The sequence below is a fragment of the Eubalaena glacialis genome, chromosome 9, assembly GCF_028564815.1.
Source record: "Eubalaena glacialis isolate mEubGla1 chromosome 9, mEubGla1.1.hap2.+ XY, whole genome shotgun sequence".
NCBI lineage: Eukaryota > Metazoa > Chordata > Mammalia > Artiodactyla > Balaenidae > Eubalaena > Eubalaena glacialis.
The window spans coordinates 44,997,926-45,018,059 of record NC_083724.1 but is presented as its reverse complement, the minus strand read 5'-3'; the positions used below and the strand labels follow the sequence as shown (position 1 = coordinate 45,018,059).

Genomic DNA, 20,134 nt, shown 5'->3' with positions numbered 1-20,134 from the left:
CAAACTATTGTTCAGAGCAGCTGCACCATTTTGCATTTCCATCAGCAGTGTAAAAGAGCTTCAGTTGCTCCACATCTTCAACTCTTGGTACTACCAGGCTTGTGAGTAGAGTCTTAGCCTAGGTTCCCTGATACCCACATCATTATCCCTCCCAGATTTGTTACCGTACAGCCAGCCCCATGCCTGTTTCCCTCTGGTAGAACAATGATAAACATATATTTGGATCTACTAATCGGTGATGCCCAGGATGAAGACAACCTCCAGTGTTGAGCTGAACATGCTGATAGATACAGAGAGATCATCGATCATGGTCTTGACTTGACACTCACTAGATTTTAAATAACATACAAAAACAATGTTTTATGGTTCTCTCTCAGGCTTTTTGATCATTCCATGGAAGGATTTAAAAATTGGGAGTTCATGACCATTCATTGCTGGGGAGAACAAGCTGCTGGTGACTGGATCCTGGAAGTTTATGATACCCCCTCTCAGCTGAGGAACTTCAAGACTCCAGGTGAGAACCCCCTTTCTATAATTTGACTTATTGTACAGAAAAATGATGGAGTATATTCTGGCCAAGGAATGTGTTTCACATTCATATATCAATTTTATCCTTTATCATATGATCGTGTGCTTTGAGTTGTCTTCCTGTACTCCAATTCTCAAGATCACCATTAGAAAAGTAGTAATTTAAGGATACAAGTTCAAGAATAAGTATTTAGATATAAGTACAAGATGAAACACGACAGCTATTGATTGATATTTCAGAATATATGGTCCATATCTCTAACCAGTTTCCCTTACTTTCTTTGTCAATAAACAAGCCAGCCTTGTCTACCTACAATGGGTTAAACTGCATGGTCATAAGAGGAGACAAGTTCCCTTGACTATCTTTTTTCTGAGTTTACTTTAAATTTAATTTTCAATGCAGACAAGACATTGAGCCTGGCCTATGCCAGCTAAACTGGTTACCACTAAAGAGAATGCATGCATAGGAATTCTGCCCTTTGTGAGCCCAAGAGCTAAGTAAAGAGAAAACCTTCCTGATACGTAAAACATGGAAATGAATGATGTTAACAGAGTTATTTTCAGGTGGTCTGACTCTGTTGCCGCATATGGTCTATTTCCCTCTTCTTGCTAACGTATGAACCTTGTTTGTAACATAAAATAAGGACAAGTACAAATGCAGCATGAGATGGGAGATTGAACAGTATTTTTGCAGCAGCCTGTGTTGCCTATGATGGAGCCCTAAGTAGTACTTGGCTCAGTAACAAGTGATCTGTTTGATGACTACCCCAGCCTCCCACCCAGCTGTGGACCCATCTTCCATCGTCTAATAAGTTTATGCTTCTCAATGCTCTGTCCAGTCCATCTGCAGAAGAACCAGGCTTGAGGGCAGTTTTAGGGCTGACATCCAATTCTAAGTCCTCTCCTCATCACAGAATAATTTAACCCAACATTCTGTAATTAATTGTAAGGGTATGATTCATTCAGATACTGTGGGTTGCATCGGGCAAAAGAAGCAAACAGCAGAACGCAGGCGTGAACCGTACATTTGCCACTCTTTTGCCCACCAGTGAAGGAAAGTTCCTCATTCTGAGAGATCCATTTTCTGCACACAGTTTAGCCATCTCTTTTCCCTTATTCTGTGATGTGGTTCATCTGTGTTGCCACAGTGGTCCCATACTCAGGGAAATCAAAACCAGCATGGTGGCAAGGTCACAATGAACCAGGATAAAAGTTTTGTGAAAGAGTATCTGGGTCCAGCTCACTTCCAGCATGCACCATGGATATAATGGTTGCCAAGGTTTTATTCAGAAATCAGATATTTGTCAACAAGGCAGAGCTGATAGAAAACATTCAAATAAACTAGACCCTGGTTTCTAGACAACTTTCTTTTTTTTTAATTTTATTTATTTATTTATTATTGGCTGTGTTGGGTCTTCGTTTCTGTGCGAGGGCTTTCTCTAGTTGCGGCAAGTGGGGGCCACTCTTCATCGCGGTGCGCGGGCCTTTCACTATCGCGGCCTCTCTTGTTGCGGAGCACAGGCTCCAGACGCGCAGGCTCAGTAGTTGTGGCTCACGGGCCTAGTTGCTCCGCGGCATATGGGATCCTCCCAGACCAGGGCTCGAACCCGTGTCCCCTGCATTGGCAGGCAGATTCTCAACCACTGCGCCACCAGGGAAGCCCTCCAGACAACTTTCACTTGTTCCTAATCTAGTTAGTTCCCAGGACCTTCCTCTCTCCTTCCCTCTTCTTTTCAGGCCAGGCTTACTGCTCATGCTGTGGAGATGTGCTGTGTCATGGCGCTCAGGGGCAATGGCAGGCATGGTGACTGGACTGGGCTGCCCTGACCAAAGGGCAGCTCCCAGGAGATCCATCAGCACGTGTCACTACAGGGCTTTTACATCTCAAGAGATCCCAGAGAAATAAACACTGTCCAAACGTGGCAGTTGTGTACCAACAGGGGTGCAGCCTAGGGTACAGACATAAGGGGTGCATTATCTATTGAGAATTTAAGACAGTTATAAAAGTGACTCTTTATTACCACCATTCTAAAGAATGTCAGTGATAAAATGCTCCTCCCCACAAGCATAGACTGCCCCTAGGGGCATACTAATGGTAGACCTGGGGTTGGTGTGCAAGCATGAGAGGCTAACATAAATCTCTCTGCCCTCAAGGAGTTCAGAGTCTATCCAGAGTTTACCGTGATTATCTGTGTTAAAAGCTCTCTGCAGTATTCCAGATCATGTAGAGTTGTCCATTTCATATCACTGGCTTCTCCTTATACTGTTTAAATGTGTGCGTTTAACCCCAGTCACCTCCAGTCATCTTAGAGATGTTCTTTTGTGTCAGAAGAGAGATACCCTAATGCTATACAGCCTGGGGTCAGGAGGCTTTAATAGAAACACATGGTCTCCAGGTATCCTTTCTTCAACCAACCTTTCAGTTCGGAATTAGACACAACTTTGAAAAGGGACTTTTACTTTTCTCTGTGTGTTTGTGTGTTTCTATCATTGTTCCTATGGTGTACAGTCCTCTAATTAATGAGGGGTTTCTTTAGTAAGCTACTCGAAATTCAGTTGGAGACATAGAATCTTCTAGCCCAATTAAATGGTAGAATCATTCCCAAGTACGGAGGTTCGTGGCTCTAAACTGAGTTTGTATTTGTACATTATTTCTTCCCATTTGCTTATTATTAAAACACATACTAAGGATTTTTGGAGGGGTTTTTGTTGTTGTTTTTGTTTCATTGCATATTAAATCTATCTTGGGTTTTCTATCTTGGGCAGATTGCACTTAAGTGTTAGCAAGTAGAATGGATTTTTTCTCATCCTGCATTTACACTGCTATTTTTCACAAGATGTTGCAGTATCTATTGCAAAGTCTGCTATAGAATTTAGCAAATGGAAAAGTGACAGGGGAGGGAAAAATTGACGGCCCAAATATGGCAGCATTTGATGTGAATTGTGGCAGAGATCCTAAGGAAATAAAATTACATAATAAGTGAAAAATAAAGAGATAAACTGCCCAGCGGGCTTATGATGTACTTCAGAAATGGCACCAAGGGAAATAATCAGTTATGAGTCAGCACTCTTTAAACATTTACAAGGGTGAACTTTTAGATAAAATCATCTTAAGTTAAATGGACCAGGTTTTAGAGTAGCTGACATAGTGTCCTTGTATTAAGTGTTCCATTTGTGCACTTGAGAGATGCCATAAGGAAAATAGGTTCTCTTTTGCATTGCTACCTAAAGGCAGTCAGATTGGTCATTAATTTCAGGTAGTCATTCATTTCTTGACACTACTTAATGTCTACCACTTGAAATTCTGAGACTGAACAACACCCTAATTATGAATAGCATAGTCATTAACAAGTGAGTCCAAAGAAAACCTGGCAGAGGGCAAACCAAATATAAACCAGTGTGCTGGCCCAATGCAGATGTCAGAAAACAATGAATGTGGCCCAGAATATGTTCATTTTTAAACTTCAAGTTCCTCAACTCCTAGAAATGACAAGGAAGGCAGAATTATATAATAGTTTAAGAATGCAAGATTTGGATACATAATTTTTTTTAATTGATGGATAATTGAAATATCAGTTTCAGGTGTACAACTGTATGATTTGATATTTGTATGTATTGTGAAATGATCACCACAGTAAGTCTAGTTAACATCCATCACCTCACAGTTACAAAATTTTTTTTCTTGTGATGAGAATTTTTAAGACACACTGTTTTAACAACTTTGAAATATACAGTACACTACTATTAACTATACTCACCATGCTGTACATTACATCCCCAGGACTTATATGTTTTTTAACTGGAACTTTGTATCTTTTGACCCCCTTCACCTATTTCACCCACCCCTACCTACCCCCTGCCTTTGGCAACCACCAATCTGTTCTGTGTATCTATGATTTCTGTCTTTTACTTTTTGTATTTTAGTTTTTTAAGACTTTACATGTAAGTGAGATCATACAGTATTTGTCTTTTTCTGTCTGACTTACTTCACTTAGGAAGGTCCATCCAAGTTTTCACACAAGGCAAGATTCCCCCTTTTTATGGCCCAGTAATATTGTGTGTGTGTGTGTGTGTGTGTGTGTGTGTATATACACATATATATACACATATATATACACATATATTTTCTTTACCCATTCATCCATCAGTCGACATTTGGGTTGCTTCCTTGTTTTGGCTATTGTAAATAATGCTGCAGTGAACATGTGGGTACGTGTAACTTTAAGAGTTAGTGTTTTTCTTTTGTTTTTCAGATAGATACCCAGAAGTGGAATTGCTGGATCATATGGTAGTTCTATTTTTAATTTTTTGAGGAAACTCCATAATGTTTTCCAGAGAGGCTGTACCAATTTATATTCCCACCAACAGTGCACAAGGGTTCCCTTTTCTCCACATCCTCACCGATATTTGTCTTTTTGATAATAGTCATTCTAACAGGTGTAAGGTAATAGCTCATTGTGGTTTTGATTTGCATTTCCCTGATGATTAGTGATGTTGAGTACCTTTTCATGTTGGCCATCTGTATGTATTCTTTTGAAAAATGTTTATTTAGATCCTCTGCCCATGTTTTAATCAGATTATTTTTCTGCTATTGAGTTGTATGAGATCTTTACATATTTTGGTTATTAACCCTTTACCAGATATATGATTTGCAAATAGTTTCCATAGGTTACCTTTTCATTTAGTTGCTGGTTTCCTTTGCTGTGCAGAAGCTCTATAGTTTGATGTAGTCCCACTTATTTATTTTTGCATTTGTTCCCTTTGCTTTTGTTGTCAAATACAAAAAATCATTCCCAAGATCAGTGTCAAGGAGTTTACCACCTAGGTTTTCTTCTAGAAGTTTTATGGTTTCAGGTCTTACATTCAAATCTTTAAGCCATTATGAGTTAGTTTTTGTGCATGGTGTTAGTGGTCCAGTTTTTCTAACACCATTTATTGAAGACTGCTTTTTCCCCATTGTATATTCTTGGCTCCTTTGTCATAAATCAATTGACCCTATATGTGTGGGTTTATTTCTGGGTTTGCTATTCTGTTTCATTCATTTATGTGTCTGTTTTTATGTCAATAACATACTGTTTTGATTATTATAGCTTTGTAGTATAGTTTGAAATCACGGAGCATGATACCTCCAGCTTTGTTCTTCTTCCTCAAGATTGCTTTGGCTATTTGGGGTGTTTTGTGGGTCCATAAAAATTTTAGGTTTGTTTGTTCTATTTCTGTGAAAAATGCCTTTGGAATTTTCCTAGGGATTACATTGAATCTGTAGATTGCTTTGGGTAGTATGGACATCTTTACAATATTCTTCTAATTTATGAGCATGGAATATCTTTCCATTTATTTGTGTCTTCAATTTATTTCATCAATTTCTTATAGTTTTCAGCGTGCAGATCTCTCACTTTCTTGGTTAAATTTATTCCTAGGTATTTTATTCTTTTGATGCAGTTGTAAATAGGATTGCTTTCTTAATTTCTCTGATAGTTCATCGTTAGTGTAAAGAAATGCAACAGATTTTTGTATACTGATTTTGTATCTTGAAACTTTTCTGAATTTGTTGCTTAGTTCTAAGTTTTTTGGTGGAGTCTATATATAATATCATGTCATCTCACAAATAGTAACAGTTTTACCTCTTCCTTTCTAACTTGGATGCCTTTTATTTCTTTTTCCTGCCTACATCCTTGTTCCTGATTTATTATGTTGATGTATGTCCCCTCTATAACCACTTTGTAGAGAGTCTTTATCATAAATGGATGTTGGATTTTGTCAATGCTTTTTTGCATCTATTGAGATAATTATATGAGTTTTATGCTTCATTTTGTTACTGTGTCAAATCACATTGATTTACAGATGTTGAAACATCCTTTCATCCCTGGAATAAATCCCATTTGATCACGATGTATGATCCTTTTAATGTATTGTTGTATTGTTTGCTAATATTTTGTCGAGGATTTTTGCATCCATGTTTATCAGGGATTTTCTTTTCTTGTGGCATCCTTGTCTGTTTTTGATATCAGGGTAATACTGGCCTCATAAAATGAGTTTGAAAGTATTCCTTCCTATTCTATTTTTTGGAAGAGCTTGAGAAGGATTGGTATTAATTCTTCTTTAACTGTTGGGTAGAATTCACCAGTGAAGGTGTCTAATCCTGGACATTCCTTTGTTGGGAAGTTTTTGATTATTGATCCTTATAGTAATTGGTCTGTTCAAATCTTCAATTTCTTCATGATTCAGTCTTGGTAGAGTGTATGTTTCTACGAATTTATCCATTTCTTATAGGTCCTCCAGTTTGTTGGGTATAATTGCTGATAGTAGTCTTTTATGATCCTTTGTAATTCTCTGGTATCAGTTAAAATGTCTCCTCTTTCATTTCTGATTTTGAGTCTTCTCTCTCTTCTTCTTGGTGAGGCTACCTAAAGGTTTGTCAATTTTGTTCAGAGTCCTAGGGGACCCGTGAGCCTAAGCCACACTGGCCACCAGAGCCAGCAACCTAGAGGTGTCCCCTAGGTGCCAGCTGAGAGTACAAGCTCCTTTCTTGTTGGTACCAGCAAGCTGGAGCAGGCCAAGGGAGAACACACAGATGGCTCCAGTGAGCCTCCATCTTTGGACAGTATTCAGTAGGCCCTTTTCTATATGTTAAATTAGATGCCTGACCCTCAGCCAGTGCTTTAAGATAAGCAAATAAGCCTTTTTCACAGAAAGTCTGGGTGCTTTTCAGTCGACTGCCTCTGCACAGCACCCTGGAGTGAGAGTCCACGCAGGTGAGCTCTTTAAGAACTGCTCAGTTCACTACGGTCTTGTGGACCCAAGCCCCTTTGGGTTTCAAAGCTACATGGTTTGGGGGCTCATCTCTCAGGTGCAGGTCTTAAAAGTTGTGGTACCCAATGTGGGGCTCAAACCTTTCACTCGGGGAGAAGCTGGGGGTTTTTGAGTCCCCTCTCGATTGTGTGTTGTAGCACTGGGGGGTGGGGTTTATGGTAAGATGCATCTAAGCCTCTCCTACCCATTTTGATCTGGGGTTTTCTTGTTTGCCTGATGCATAGGAGCCACTCAGTTAGTCTGGGGGTTTTTTCCCAGAGGAAATTGTTCCATATGTGGCTATAGATTCAGCAAGTTTATGGGAAGCAGTGAATTCAGGATCTTCCTATATTACCATCTTAAATCAGAACCCCCAAATAGATTTTGATATCAGTCTGTCCTTTTACTGCCCTTGGGAAAGTTACCAACCTCTGTGCCTCAGTTTCCTCATCTATATATTGGGAATACAAGTACCTATTTCCCAGTTGTTGATACCACTGAATGGAATAAAACTTACTTAGCATATAGTAAGCACTTATAGAAAATAAGCATCAATTTGATGGTGATTATAGATGCTAATAGATGAATTAGCAGACACCTGAAATTCATCACTCTCTGGGCTGTGACAGAGCCCAACCCTAACCTTGCCTGGATTCTCTGTATTAGGCCAAGGTGAGGAGGAGACCTAAGGTGGGGGGAAGGGTATCCTACCTTCCTGCCAGCATATTTCCATGTTTTTAATGGTTTTGTCTTAATAATTTTTATTTAAGATTCATATAAAAAAAAGAACCAAATTAAGCTTAACGGCCAGGAGACAGTTGTTTTCTGTTTGTTTACTTTTTGCATTAAAGACTTTAGTTTTATAAAGCTAAGAAATAAATGTATAAATAAGGACTAAACTAAAGCAAATGTTCCTTGAAGGCCTACACTTCCCTCACATCTCCAAGCACCCTTGACCAGAAAATGCTCTATGACAGCACTGCCTAGGAGAACATTCTGCCAGTGGTAGAAATGTTTCCTGTATCTGTGCTGTTCATTGTAGTGGCCACTAGCCACATATGGCTACTGAGCACTTGAAATGTGGTCTAACTGAGGAACTGAAGTTTTAAGTTTTAGTTAATTTAAACGGAAATATCCAAATGGATCTAGTGGCTATCATTGGACAGCACATGTCTACAGGATAATGTAGTGATGTATTCTTAACATTTCAGGTGGAACAAAGTAGTTGTTTTCATCTTTTTTTGATAAACAAGTCAGATAATGCCAACAGTTTTTAAAAATTTATGTAAGACCTTTATACCTAGAAAAAGAAGGCCTTCTGTAAAATTCTGGGATTCTCTTAAATATCCATAATTTGAAACTCAGCCCTTGATCCAGAAATCTGAGATGTGTTTGTTTCTCACACACACAAAAAATGCTGATTCAATTAAGGTGTATCCTACGTTTGCTGCTCAGTAAATATGTGGTATGTGAATTATTAAATAGTTAACTCTGCAAGCATTGGAAAGTGCGTTTCTAGCCCTGTATCTGATGCAATGATTCATATGAATCTGTTTCCCACAATTCTTCTACTCTTGCTTTTTCCTCAGTGTGAAGGAATTAAAGAAATTATAAAGCTAAGGAGGGAATGTTTGGTCATGATATGCTTTCATTATTTCCCAAGGTAAATTGAAAGAATGGTCTTTGGTCCTCTATGGCACCTCCGTGCAGCCATACTCACCCACCAATGAGTTTCCTAAAGTGGAACGTGTCCGGTATAGCCGTGTTGAAGACCCCACTGATGACTATGGGACAGAGGATTATGCAGGTGAGCTGGCTTCCAATGGGGAGGCAGGCTAAGGAAAGAAAACTCATGCATCATTCCCCCAAAGAGATAAACTTCTACTCATATTCTGATATATTTTATTTCGTCTTCCTTTCTATCCCTTAAATATTGGTATGTATACATTCAAGTATTCAAATATTCATGTTTTCTTCAAAGCTAAAATCACACTGTATATAGAACATTCATATTCTTTTTTTTTCCATTACAGGTATCATTAAGAGCATATTTCCCTGTTGTCAAGTATCCTTAGAACACATATTTAAAAGGCAGCATAAGAGTCCATCCTGTGATTGTACTGTAATATATTTAATCCATAACCTGGGTTGTGTAGTCTGCTTAGAGTTTTATACTATTTTAAATAAGGTTTCAGTTTTTGACTATATCTTTGACTATGTCTTTAAAATAGAGTTCTAAGAATTACTGCATCAAAGGGAATCATCAGTTTTAGGGCTTGGATATGGTTTGTCATGTTGCTTTCCAGACAAGATATACCAGTCTGCACTGTGACCACTGTGTGAGTGTTTACTACACTCATTCCTGCACGTTAAGTGGAAAGAAAAAAGTAAAAAAAGAAAGAAAAGAACATGTTTAAATTTTTATAGCTTTGATTGCTAGTAAATCTAAACATTTTTTCCTTTGTGTTCTCTGAATGAAATATGTCTTTTACTCACTTTTCTATTCAAAGTGGCAGCAATTTTCTTATTTATAAAAACTCTTTGTATGTTACTGATTCTCACATTGTCTCATATTTGCTGAAAACATTTTCTCTGTTATCACTTGCTTCTGAAATATACTTTTTGTTTTGTGTTGTTTTGAGAGAAAAAGGAAATTGGAGAGCAGAGTTTATAGTTTCAGATAACATTTGTAATTTCTTTTTTACAGAATGTTTATTCTTTAAAATCAGCTAAATATTCACATGGATTATTTTTTTGTAATCTTTGATTTTTAATATATATTGTGAAGTTCTGTCTTTATTTTCCAAACAGACTAACATCAATAACTGAGTTGCCATCCTTTCTTTTATTAGTTTAGGATGTTTCCTTTATAACTAACAAACAGTATGGTAAGTTCTTATACCAGGTCTCTTCTGGTACCACCTTTTCCGATTTACCAATCTAATAATTCTTGATCCAGTAGCACCCACACTGTATTTTAATATCTGTTGAACGTCTACTTCTTGTTCTCATAGCAATTCTTAAATCCCCCTTTAAAAATCTCATTGAAATTTAGTTTGAATTTACATGCAATCTTATGGGAAGAACTGTTTTTACGACATACAGTCTTTCCATCCAAAACATAGACCATGTCCCATTTTACTGAAATCTTTTAATTTTATGTAGTGTTATTCCTAAGTATTTTGGGTTTTGTTGCTACTGTAGTGGAAAATATTCCATATTTTCTAACTATTATATGCTGGTATCAGGGATATCTGTTGGCTATTGTGTGTTTATCTTACATCTGGCCATTTTGCTTAACTTTATTAATTTGTATGTTTTAGAGTTGATTCTCTGGGGCAGTTAGGTACTGTAGCCATATCATCTGCAAATTATTTTTTCTCTTTCCCAGTGTATTTCTGATTCTTGTCTTGTTGCATTGGCTACCACTTCCAGCAGCATTCAGTCCTTCTGGGATATGATATATAACACCTAATGAACAAAGCTTCTCCTAATGGAGAACTGTTTGTAAATAGCAGTTTAACATACCTTTAGACAGGAACTATTTTTTTTTTCTTGCAGCTCAGCTCTCTAAGATTCTTTTCCATTAATCACTTTAACAGAGTATTTTAAATAAATATGCATTTGGTTCCCTTTATTCTAAACAGGTGGTATCCCTGTGTTAATAATAAGCTTAGAGAATTCAGACCAACTGAGCTAACCAGAACTAGATTGTATTCAATTTTTGTCTTATTCTGCTTTGAGCTTATAACATTACTACTGATGTTATAACCAGCAAACCATTTTGTCTTCTCTGATGGGAGAAAGCATATCTAAAAACATAAATGGAGCATAATTAATAGTAGTATATTACTATGTGCCTTACAGTATGTTTCCAATTCAAATTTTGGTAATGTTAAAATTCTGAACAGTTATACATCTTTATGGTTTTTCTCACTACATCTCCAAAATGTCCACATTGGCGCTTGTGAGAGAACAAAGACAATTATTTCATTATTACCCAGCAACCTAAACTGCTAAATTGCATCTGGGACAGTTTAAGATTATGAAAGAAACAGCACAGCATATGAACTTGCCATACACAGCTCTTTGGCACATATCAAGAATAAGTGGTTTGGGTTTTTTTTTTTAATTGTAGAAATCATCTGGTGAAAATTTAGAGCCAGCCATGATTCCTTTTCTTCAGAGCTGTGATTTTCACCTTCATTAAGAAGTCAGCCTCTCTAGAGGCACAGATGGCATTATCATAACCAGATCCCTGTACTGTTTCATCGAATTCCAGGGACTGTGGGACCCACAGCCGGGTGCACTTCAACCCTTACACAGCAGAGACACTCTCTCCTCACGTACCATAGCAGTCAGCTAAAATGTTCCAAGTTGCACTAGCTGTGAAATTTAAAGACCAATTTTAAGGCTTTTGGGAAAATAGAGATAAACAGTGCTGTCAAATGACTCATGATTAATCAGAAATATACTTCAAGTCTGCAGCATTTTGAAATAACTCATTTCCATTCAGATCCAAAGGTCACGATTTACTACCTCTAAGTAGGAGACCTGGACTAAGAATAAGAAGCAGGACCTCTGTTGATCCCAGCTCTCTTAGCCATATGATACTGGACAAGCCACTGTAACTCTTGGAAAATCTTTTTTATCTGTCAAATGACAGTGTTTGACTACTAGATTTTTCTCTAAGTCATTCCTCCCCACTTCTACCATTTTATGTTTCAATTCAGTAACTGTAGAACGTAGTCCTACAATGACTAAAGGAGACCAAGTTTCAACAAAAGTAAGTCCTTTTGATTAAAATAAGTATGGCTCAAGACATTTCTGGTACCCTTGACTTACTTTTTGTGCATTTCATGCACCATGTTTATTGCTAGTTAAAAATCATATGAGTTTTCAATGGGAAAGAGCTTGAAGATTATGAGACCAAATCTCTCAAAATATGGAAAACAAGAAAAAAGGGAGTTAGTCAAGCAAGCAAAATATCTATAACTAGCCCATGTCATTAGAAAACTTTCCATCAATCACAAAATAGCTCCATCTTTCTGGCATTTTTTTCTGCCTGTGCATTCTTTCTAGCTCTTTACCAAAGAATTACACAGCAAGAGAGATTAGGAACCTTCATCCCAGGTCTGGAATTCTTTAAGCTTGCTTGCATCTTTAAAATGTGTGTGTAGTTTTCTTTTGTTGAGTTGCCCATTGGCCTATGGGTAGGACGCAATTTTAAATCTATTATCTGTGCCTGAAGTACCTGCTTTGTAATCCAAAATGAGATGCTGATAAAATTGTGCCAGATGCCATTATGATGTTTCTTGCTGGCTCCAGTATCTCAGAGGTACTCAGTGGCTTTAATGACCTTGCATGAGAGAGACAATCTGGTCAGGGCATTGAATAATAACCCTTTTTTCCTTTCTGTCAACAGCTTAAATTCTCATTTTTCTATCCGACATTTTTATCATTATGCATATTTAATTGCAATCAGTTTTTTTCTAGTTGCTGCAATGGCATTGTTCTTTTGAATTCTGAATTAATTGTCTTCTCCCGCAAGGCAACCATATGTGTGCTTTGAAGACCAGGCCCTGACTAGGATTTACATGCTTGATACTTAGGTAATTGAGGTTTTCCCAAAAAAAGAGTTCACTCTGGGCTTACAGCCACATTGAACATTTCTCCAGCTCTACCTCACTGCATTAGAAACTCTTAAAGAAAACTCTCACTGCCTAAGGGAGAAAAACGCCTATTTATAATTCAAGGTAAAGCTTACCTGCTTTAAAATCATTTTTTCCAAGTGTTGTTCTGATTTCTTTTGGAAGGTCCCTGTGACCCTGAGTGCAGTGAGGTAGGCTGTGATGGGCCAGGACCGGACCACTGCAATGACTGTTTGCACTACTACTACAAGCTGAAAAACAACACCAGGTAAGAGAGAAGCCACATCAGACCCCCTGAAGCACGCCCCCTGGTGTTCCTGGGAGCTCCCACAGGGTCACCACAGGCAGTGTGTTCCATGTTCTCCCACCAGGACCGAAGCCCAGAAGAGATGCTGCTGCCCCCCCCACCCCGTCCCCCCACCTCGTTGCATCATTCAGAACGGTGAAACTGATACTGAATTACAAAACATCCAATGGACCTGTAGGCTAGGAAACTGCAAACGTCTTTTCTCACATTTCAAAGGATGATGGGGAGGGACTAGCTATGCACATGCCTGGTCTTCCCCTCTAGACCTTTCTATCCCGTTGATGTTTGATGCCACAGCTGCATTTGCCCTTCATGAAAATGCCAGTACACAAGCGAAATGGATGCTTTCCCGAATTCCCCAAAGTGTAAGCCCTCCATGTGGCAAAGCTGCTGGCCCCTGCACGTTCTCACTACTCCACTCTGGGCACTGAGGCGGGCCTGCTTGGACCCTGTGCTTCTGAGCCCCTGGCTTCTGACTCAAGCAGATATGTAACCACAGGGAGGGCGATGGAACAGTGACTGCCCATAAGAGGCCGTGCTCTTCCAGGCGTGTCTCTCACATCCCTACCACCTCCCCCTCCTCTTTCAGGAGGAAACTCATAGGGAGCCGACTTGCGGTGCATCCACACTCCAGTCACCCAGGCGTGGTCCTGTTCCTGTCACATCCACGCTGGAATTTCAATTCCTTAAAGGGAATATAAAATTAAAGTTTAAAAATGTCTAAAAAAATTTTTTTTAATTAAAATAAATTCCTTAAAGGGAAAGCCCCTTGGCTACCTCAGCCCCTCTCATTAGCTCCTAGACCTAGCAAATGCCTGATGTTTAATTGGTACTCAGTAAGTACTTGTTAACTGAATACATAAAGCCCAGACCTTCAGTTATGGGCAAGCAAGGTAGTCATTTTTTTGTTTATCATAAACAACATAAATTTAAATACTTTTTTTTTTTTTTTGGCCACACTGCACAGCTTGCAGGATCTCAGTTCCCCAACCAGGGACTGAACCCAGGCCACAGCAGTGAAAGCCCGGAATCCTAACCACTAGGGAACTCCCTAAATATATTTATATTAATTTAGACAGTAGCGTACAACCACCATCACCCTCACCACCCATACACACAGGATTCATATGACAAACACAACAATAGAAGTAACCCCTTATTAGGGACTTTTTGCATAAAATCATGGTTTGCACATGTTTTCCCTTCAACCCAACAGCACAACCTTCTCGGTGAGACTCAGTTTCTAACCATCATCCCCTTTAAAAGCTAGACCCGAACTGGAAGATGGTTTGGACCAAGACATGCCTTACTTGGTGGACTTGGTATTATGTAACTGCAGTGCTACGTCAGCACCCTACATAGGAGAAGGCTTTAACCAACAGAATTTGGCCCTTTGGATGTGGTGTTACCATCATGGTTAGAAAGGATTTTGAGAGTGAGGACAGCTATGTGCTCAGCACCTCACTCACTCAGGACTGAATCTCTGGTGACACTGCCCTTCTTTCTTATTATTCCACAATGCAGAATCTGTGTCTCCAGCTGCCCCGCTGGCCACTACCACGCCGACAAGAAGCGATGCAGAAAGTGTGCCCCCAACTGCGAGTCCTGCTTTGGGAGCCATGGGGACCAGTGCCTGTCCTGTAAATATGGATACTTCCTGAATGAGGAAACGAACAGTTGTGTCACTCACTGCCCTGATGGATCGTATCAGGACACCAGTGAGTTGATTCCAAAATTTGGTTTTTAGAGAGGAAATGTAAGGTTTTCACTTGATTGATCTTGGGAGGGATAGTCCTCCTCCATGAAATCTGGGCCTTGCTTAACATCAAACAGGATCTAGCCAGTTTTTAAGAGAACACTTTACAATTGTTTTGTGGAAATTAATTTGTAGAAAAATTTGCAAAAAAATAATTTATGTAAAAATGCCTATAACTAACTGAATCTGGGGATGAGCCCGAGGACCCCTTGAAGCAGTGACTTGCTAGGAGGACCCACAAGACTCAGTATATCATTGTACTCATGAACTCACAATTATGACTTATTACAGTAAAAGGATACAGAGTAAAATCAGCAAAGGGAAAAGGCACGTGGGACAAAGTCTGGAGGAAACCAGGTGCAAGTTTTCATCCAATGGAGTGACACAGGATACATTTCATTCCCCCAGCAACAATTTGTGACAACATGTATGAAATGTCATCTACCAGGGAACCTCCCTAGAGTCTCAGGACCTGGGGTTGTTATTAGGGTCTGGTTATGAAGGCACCCTGTGCCTGGCACATACCAAAATTCCAGACTCCTAGAAGGAAAGCTGGTATTCAGTGCAAACCATATTGTTTGTACAAACTGTTTAGGCTCCATGAGCCACTCTTATCAGGGTGGCGGGAAACTTCATAAAATCCAACTTCCCAGATGTCAGCCATGGGCCAACCTTATAAGGATAGCAGCCAGGCCTGCTCTTTTCTGCACACTAAGCAAAGGAAGCAGGCCCCTATATGATATCAACAAGGTTAAAAACGTGACTTTCATGTAAATAGAGAATGGAAATATGTCAACAACTTACTTAACCCATTAATGAGGAAAACTACAAGGTGATAAGTGGGTTCAAAGACTATCAGGTATCTTAGTCCACCAGGAAAGGCAAAATGAAGTCCATTTGCTGAGTTAGAGACAAAACTGAATAATATCCTGCATGGCAGTACAATTAGAATTTTGGGGGGTTATTTTTTCAAATGGACAGAAATCATGTGGAACTTTATCAAACAAAAATCTGTAAATTAACATGTGGCTTCACAGAATGTGGGCCCTAATCAAATGTCATTAGTGAACAGACAAAGGTACATTGCCTAGAGAATTCCATAATCCTTGGGCACACCTCTTTTTGACAGTGTTCTGGTATGGCCCTGACAAGGGCTGCAGGTATCTTTTGCTTTATTTCTGAGCTCTGGATAATTTGTCTGAACAAGAGTTTTTTTTTTTTTTTTTTTTTAAAAACCAGGAAAGAATTTTGAAGTGGATACTTTTGCTACTTAACAAGTCAAATTCACTCTTGATTCAAAGGCAGGCTTTTCTCTATGAGGGAGATGGGGCTCTTGGCTTACCCTTTAGAGCAATGGGGACGGGTTCCCCAGTAGTTTTTATTTTTCCCAAAATTTGGAACATAAGCTGCAATGTGACAAAGAAAGAGAAAAATGAGAATGGGGAGGGGACATAAGGGATCAGAAGTAAGTAGTATTCCTTGAAGAAAAAATTCAAAATTCAATCAGGAAGGCTGAGCCTTGGAAAAGATGCCAGGAGAGGTCACAAGCCACCACCGCCGCCACCCTCCCAGACCCCAGGAGTGGTCATGAGCTGCCTAAGCCACCATGGTGCACTCCGGGGGTGCACCTGAGCTGCCACCGCCACCAAGAACCCCAGGAATGGCACCAGCCATCACATCTGCACACCCCATATTAAGGGGCTAATGATCAGCACATGCTGAGGAAAGAGGCAACAGGCACCTCTACTAAAAACAGCCCTCACACCAAATATATTAAACCCACACAAGCTACACAAGGATGCCCCCACATATAAATAGCCCTCCAAGACCACAGTAGATAATGGTTTCTCCTAAACTCACAGAGTAAGAGAAATATAAGTAAAATAAAGTAGGGGAGGAACCACTCCCAGTTAAAAGACCAAGAGAATTCCCCTGAAAGAACAAACAATGAAACAGACCTCTTCAGTCTAATTAATAGACACCAATTTCAAAAAGGAGATAATGAAAATACTGAAGGAATTAAGAAAGGCTATCGACAGAAATGCAGAGTACTGTAAAAAGGAATTAGAAACTATAAATAGGAACCAAGAAAAATTAGAAAACTCATTTGCAGAGACAAAACTGAGCTAAAGGCAATGAATAGCAGAATGAATAATGCAGAAGAATGAGTAAGTGACCTGGAAGATAGAATAATGGAAATCACCCAATCAGGACAGCAGACAGAAAGCCAAATGAAGAAAAAAAAAATGAAAGCAATATAAGAGACCTATGGGATAATATACAGCATGCCAATCTATGCATAATAGGGATTCCAGAAGGGGAAGAAAGAGAAAAGGGGATCAAAAATGTAATTGAAGAAATTATGGCTGAAAACTTCCCAAACCTAAAAAAGGAAACAGATATCCAGGTACAGGAAGCACAGAGGGTCCGAAACAAGATAAGCCCAAACAGACCTACACCAAGACATATTATGATAAAAATGGCAAAAGTTAAAGAGAGGATTGTAAAGGCAGCAAGAGAAAAACAAAGAGTTAATTACAAGGGAACCCCCATAAGGCCATCAGCTGATTTCTCTAAAGAAACATTGCAGGCCAGAAGGGAGTGGCAAGATATATTCAAAGTCCTGAAAGGGAAAAATCTGCAACCTAGGATACTCTACCCAGCAAGATTATCATTTAGAAAAGAAGGAGAGAGAAAGAATTTCTCAGACAAGCAAAAACTAAAGAATACAGCAATACTAAACCGATCCCAAAAGAAATATTGAAAGGTCTTCTCTAAATAGAAAAGAACTAAAACTCTATAGGAAAGAGAAAATCACAGCTGGAAAGTAAATCACTTAAATAAGCCAGACACAGATTTTTTTAAAGATCAAAAAATTTCTGTGAAAGTGATGATAACCACAATGAACAGCAAAAGGATGAAGATGTAAAAGAAGACATCAAAATCATAAAATGTGGGGAAGGAGAGTAAAAAATGTAGATTTTTTTCCTCCTCTAATGTGTTTGAGCCTATATGACTCCCAGTCTAAGGCAAGTAGATATAGGAAGGGGTTAACATACTTGAAAAACAGGCTAAGCACAAATCAAAAACATACAATAGATTCACAAAAGCCAAAAAGAAGAGAACTTAAGTATAATACAAAAGAAAATTATCAAACCACAACAGGAAAAACAAAAAGAAAGGGACAAAAAAGAAATATAAAGTCAATGGGAAAACAAGGTTTAAAATGGCAATGAATACATATCTATCAATAATTACCTTAAATGTCAATGGACTAAATGCTCCAATCAAAAGACAGAGTGGCAGATTGGATAAAAAACAAAAGAGCCTACAATATGCTACCTACAAGAGATCCACTTTAGGGCAAAGGACACACATAAATTGAAAGTGAGGAGACAGGAAAAGATATTTAATGCAAATGGAAATGACAAGAAAACAGGGGTCACAATACTCATATCAGACAAAATAGACTTTAAAACAAAGGCCATAAAGAAAGATAAAGAAGGATACTATATAATGATAAAAGGACCAATACAAGTAGAGGATGGAACACTTGTCAACATATATGCACCTAATATAGGAGTACACAAATACATAAAACAAATACTAACACACATAAAAGGAGAAACTGACAGGAATACAATAATAGTAGGAGACTTTAACATCCCACTCACATCAATGGACAGATCTTCTAGACAGAGAATCAATAAGGCAACCGAGATCCTAAATGATAAAATAGAACAGTTAGACTTCATGGATATTTTCAGGACATTACATTCAAAAAAACCAGAATACACATTATTTTCAAGTACACATAGAACATTCTCTAGGATTGACTACATACTAGGGCACAAAACAAGCCTCAACAAATTTAACAGTATAGAAATTATCTCAAGCATCTTTTCTGACCACAATGGCATGAAACTAGAAATTAACCACAGGAAAAGAAATTAGAGAAAAATGATGAAATGGAGACTAAACAACATGCTACTAAAAAACTAATGGGTTGGGACTTCCCTGGTGGCGCAGTGGTTAAGAATCTGCCTGCCAATGCAGGGGACACGGGTTCGAGCCCTGGTCCGGGAAGATCCCACATGCCGCAGAGCAACTGAGCCCGTGCGCCACAACTACTGAGCCTGCGCTCTAGAACCCGCGAGCCACAACTACTGAGCAAGTGTGCTACACCTACTAAAGCCTGCGCACCTAGAGCCCGGGCTCCACAACAAGAGAAACCACCGCAATGAGAAGCCCGCGCACCGCAATGAAGAGTAGCCCCCACTCGCGGCAACTAGAGAAAGCCCACATGCAGTAACGAAGCCCCAACGCAGCCAAAAATAAATAATTAAAAAAAAAAAAAACTAGTGGGTCAACAATGAAATCAAAGAGGAAATTTAAAAATACCTTGAAACAAATGACAATAAAAAGAACCATACAAAATCTATGAGATGCAACAAAAGCAGTTCTTAAAATTCATAACGACACAGACCTTCCTCAAAAAACAAGAAAAATCTCAAATAACAACCTAACCTACCACTTAAAAGAATTGGGAAAAGTAGAACAAACAAAACCTAAAGTCAGCAGAAGGAAGTAAATAATAAAGATCAGAGAGGAAATAAATAAAATAGAGATTAAAAAATAATAGAAAAAAATCAATAAAACCAAGAGCTGGTTCTTTGAAAGGATAAAGAAGACTGACAAACTTCTGGCCAGGCTCACGAAGAAGAAAAGAGAGAGAACCCAAATAAACAAAATAAGAACTGAAAAAGGAGACATAACAACTGATATCACAAAAATACAAAAAATCATAAGGCAATACTATGAACAATTATATGCCAACAAATTCTACAACCTAGAAGAAATGGACAACTTTCTAGAAACACAGAGCTCACCAAAATTGAATCAAGAAGAAGTAGATAATTTAAACAGACTGATCACTAGAAGTGCAATAGAATCTGTAATCTAAAAACTGCCTACAAACAAAAGTCCAGGACAGATGGCTTCACAGGTGAATTCTACCAAACATACAAAGAAGAATTTAATACTGATCCTTCTCAAACTCTTCCAAAAAAATTGAAGAGGAGGGAACACTCCCAAAGATAT

At 38.7% G+C, this 20,134-nt stretch overlaps 1 protein-coding gene across 3 annotated transcripts in view; it reads left to right on the top strand.

Moving 5' to 3' along the window:
• PCSK5 (proprotein convertase subtilisin/kexin type 5) overlaps positions 1–20,134 on the top strand; it is a 451,917-nt gene that overhangs the window by 282,204 nt on the left and 149,579 nt on the right. For all 3 annotated transcript variants that reach the window (XM_061200330.1, XM_061200331.1, XM_061200332.1), the window contains exons 13-16: positions 378–514; positions 8,984–9,127; positions 13,137–13,239; positions 14,803–14,996. In XM_061200330.1, the coding sequence (XP_061056313.1) occupies positions 378–514; positions 8,984–9,127; positions 13,137–13,239; positions 14,803–14,996 (578 nt within the window). The remainder of the gene's footprint in view (positions 1–377; positions 515–8,983; positions 9,128–13,136; positions 13,240–14,802; positions 14,997–20,134) is intronic.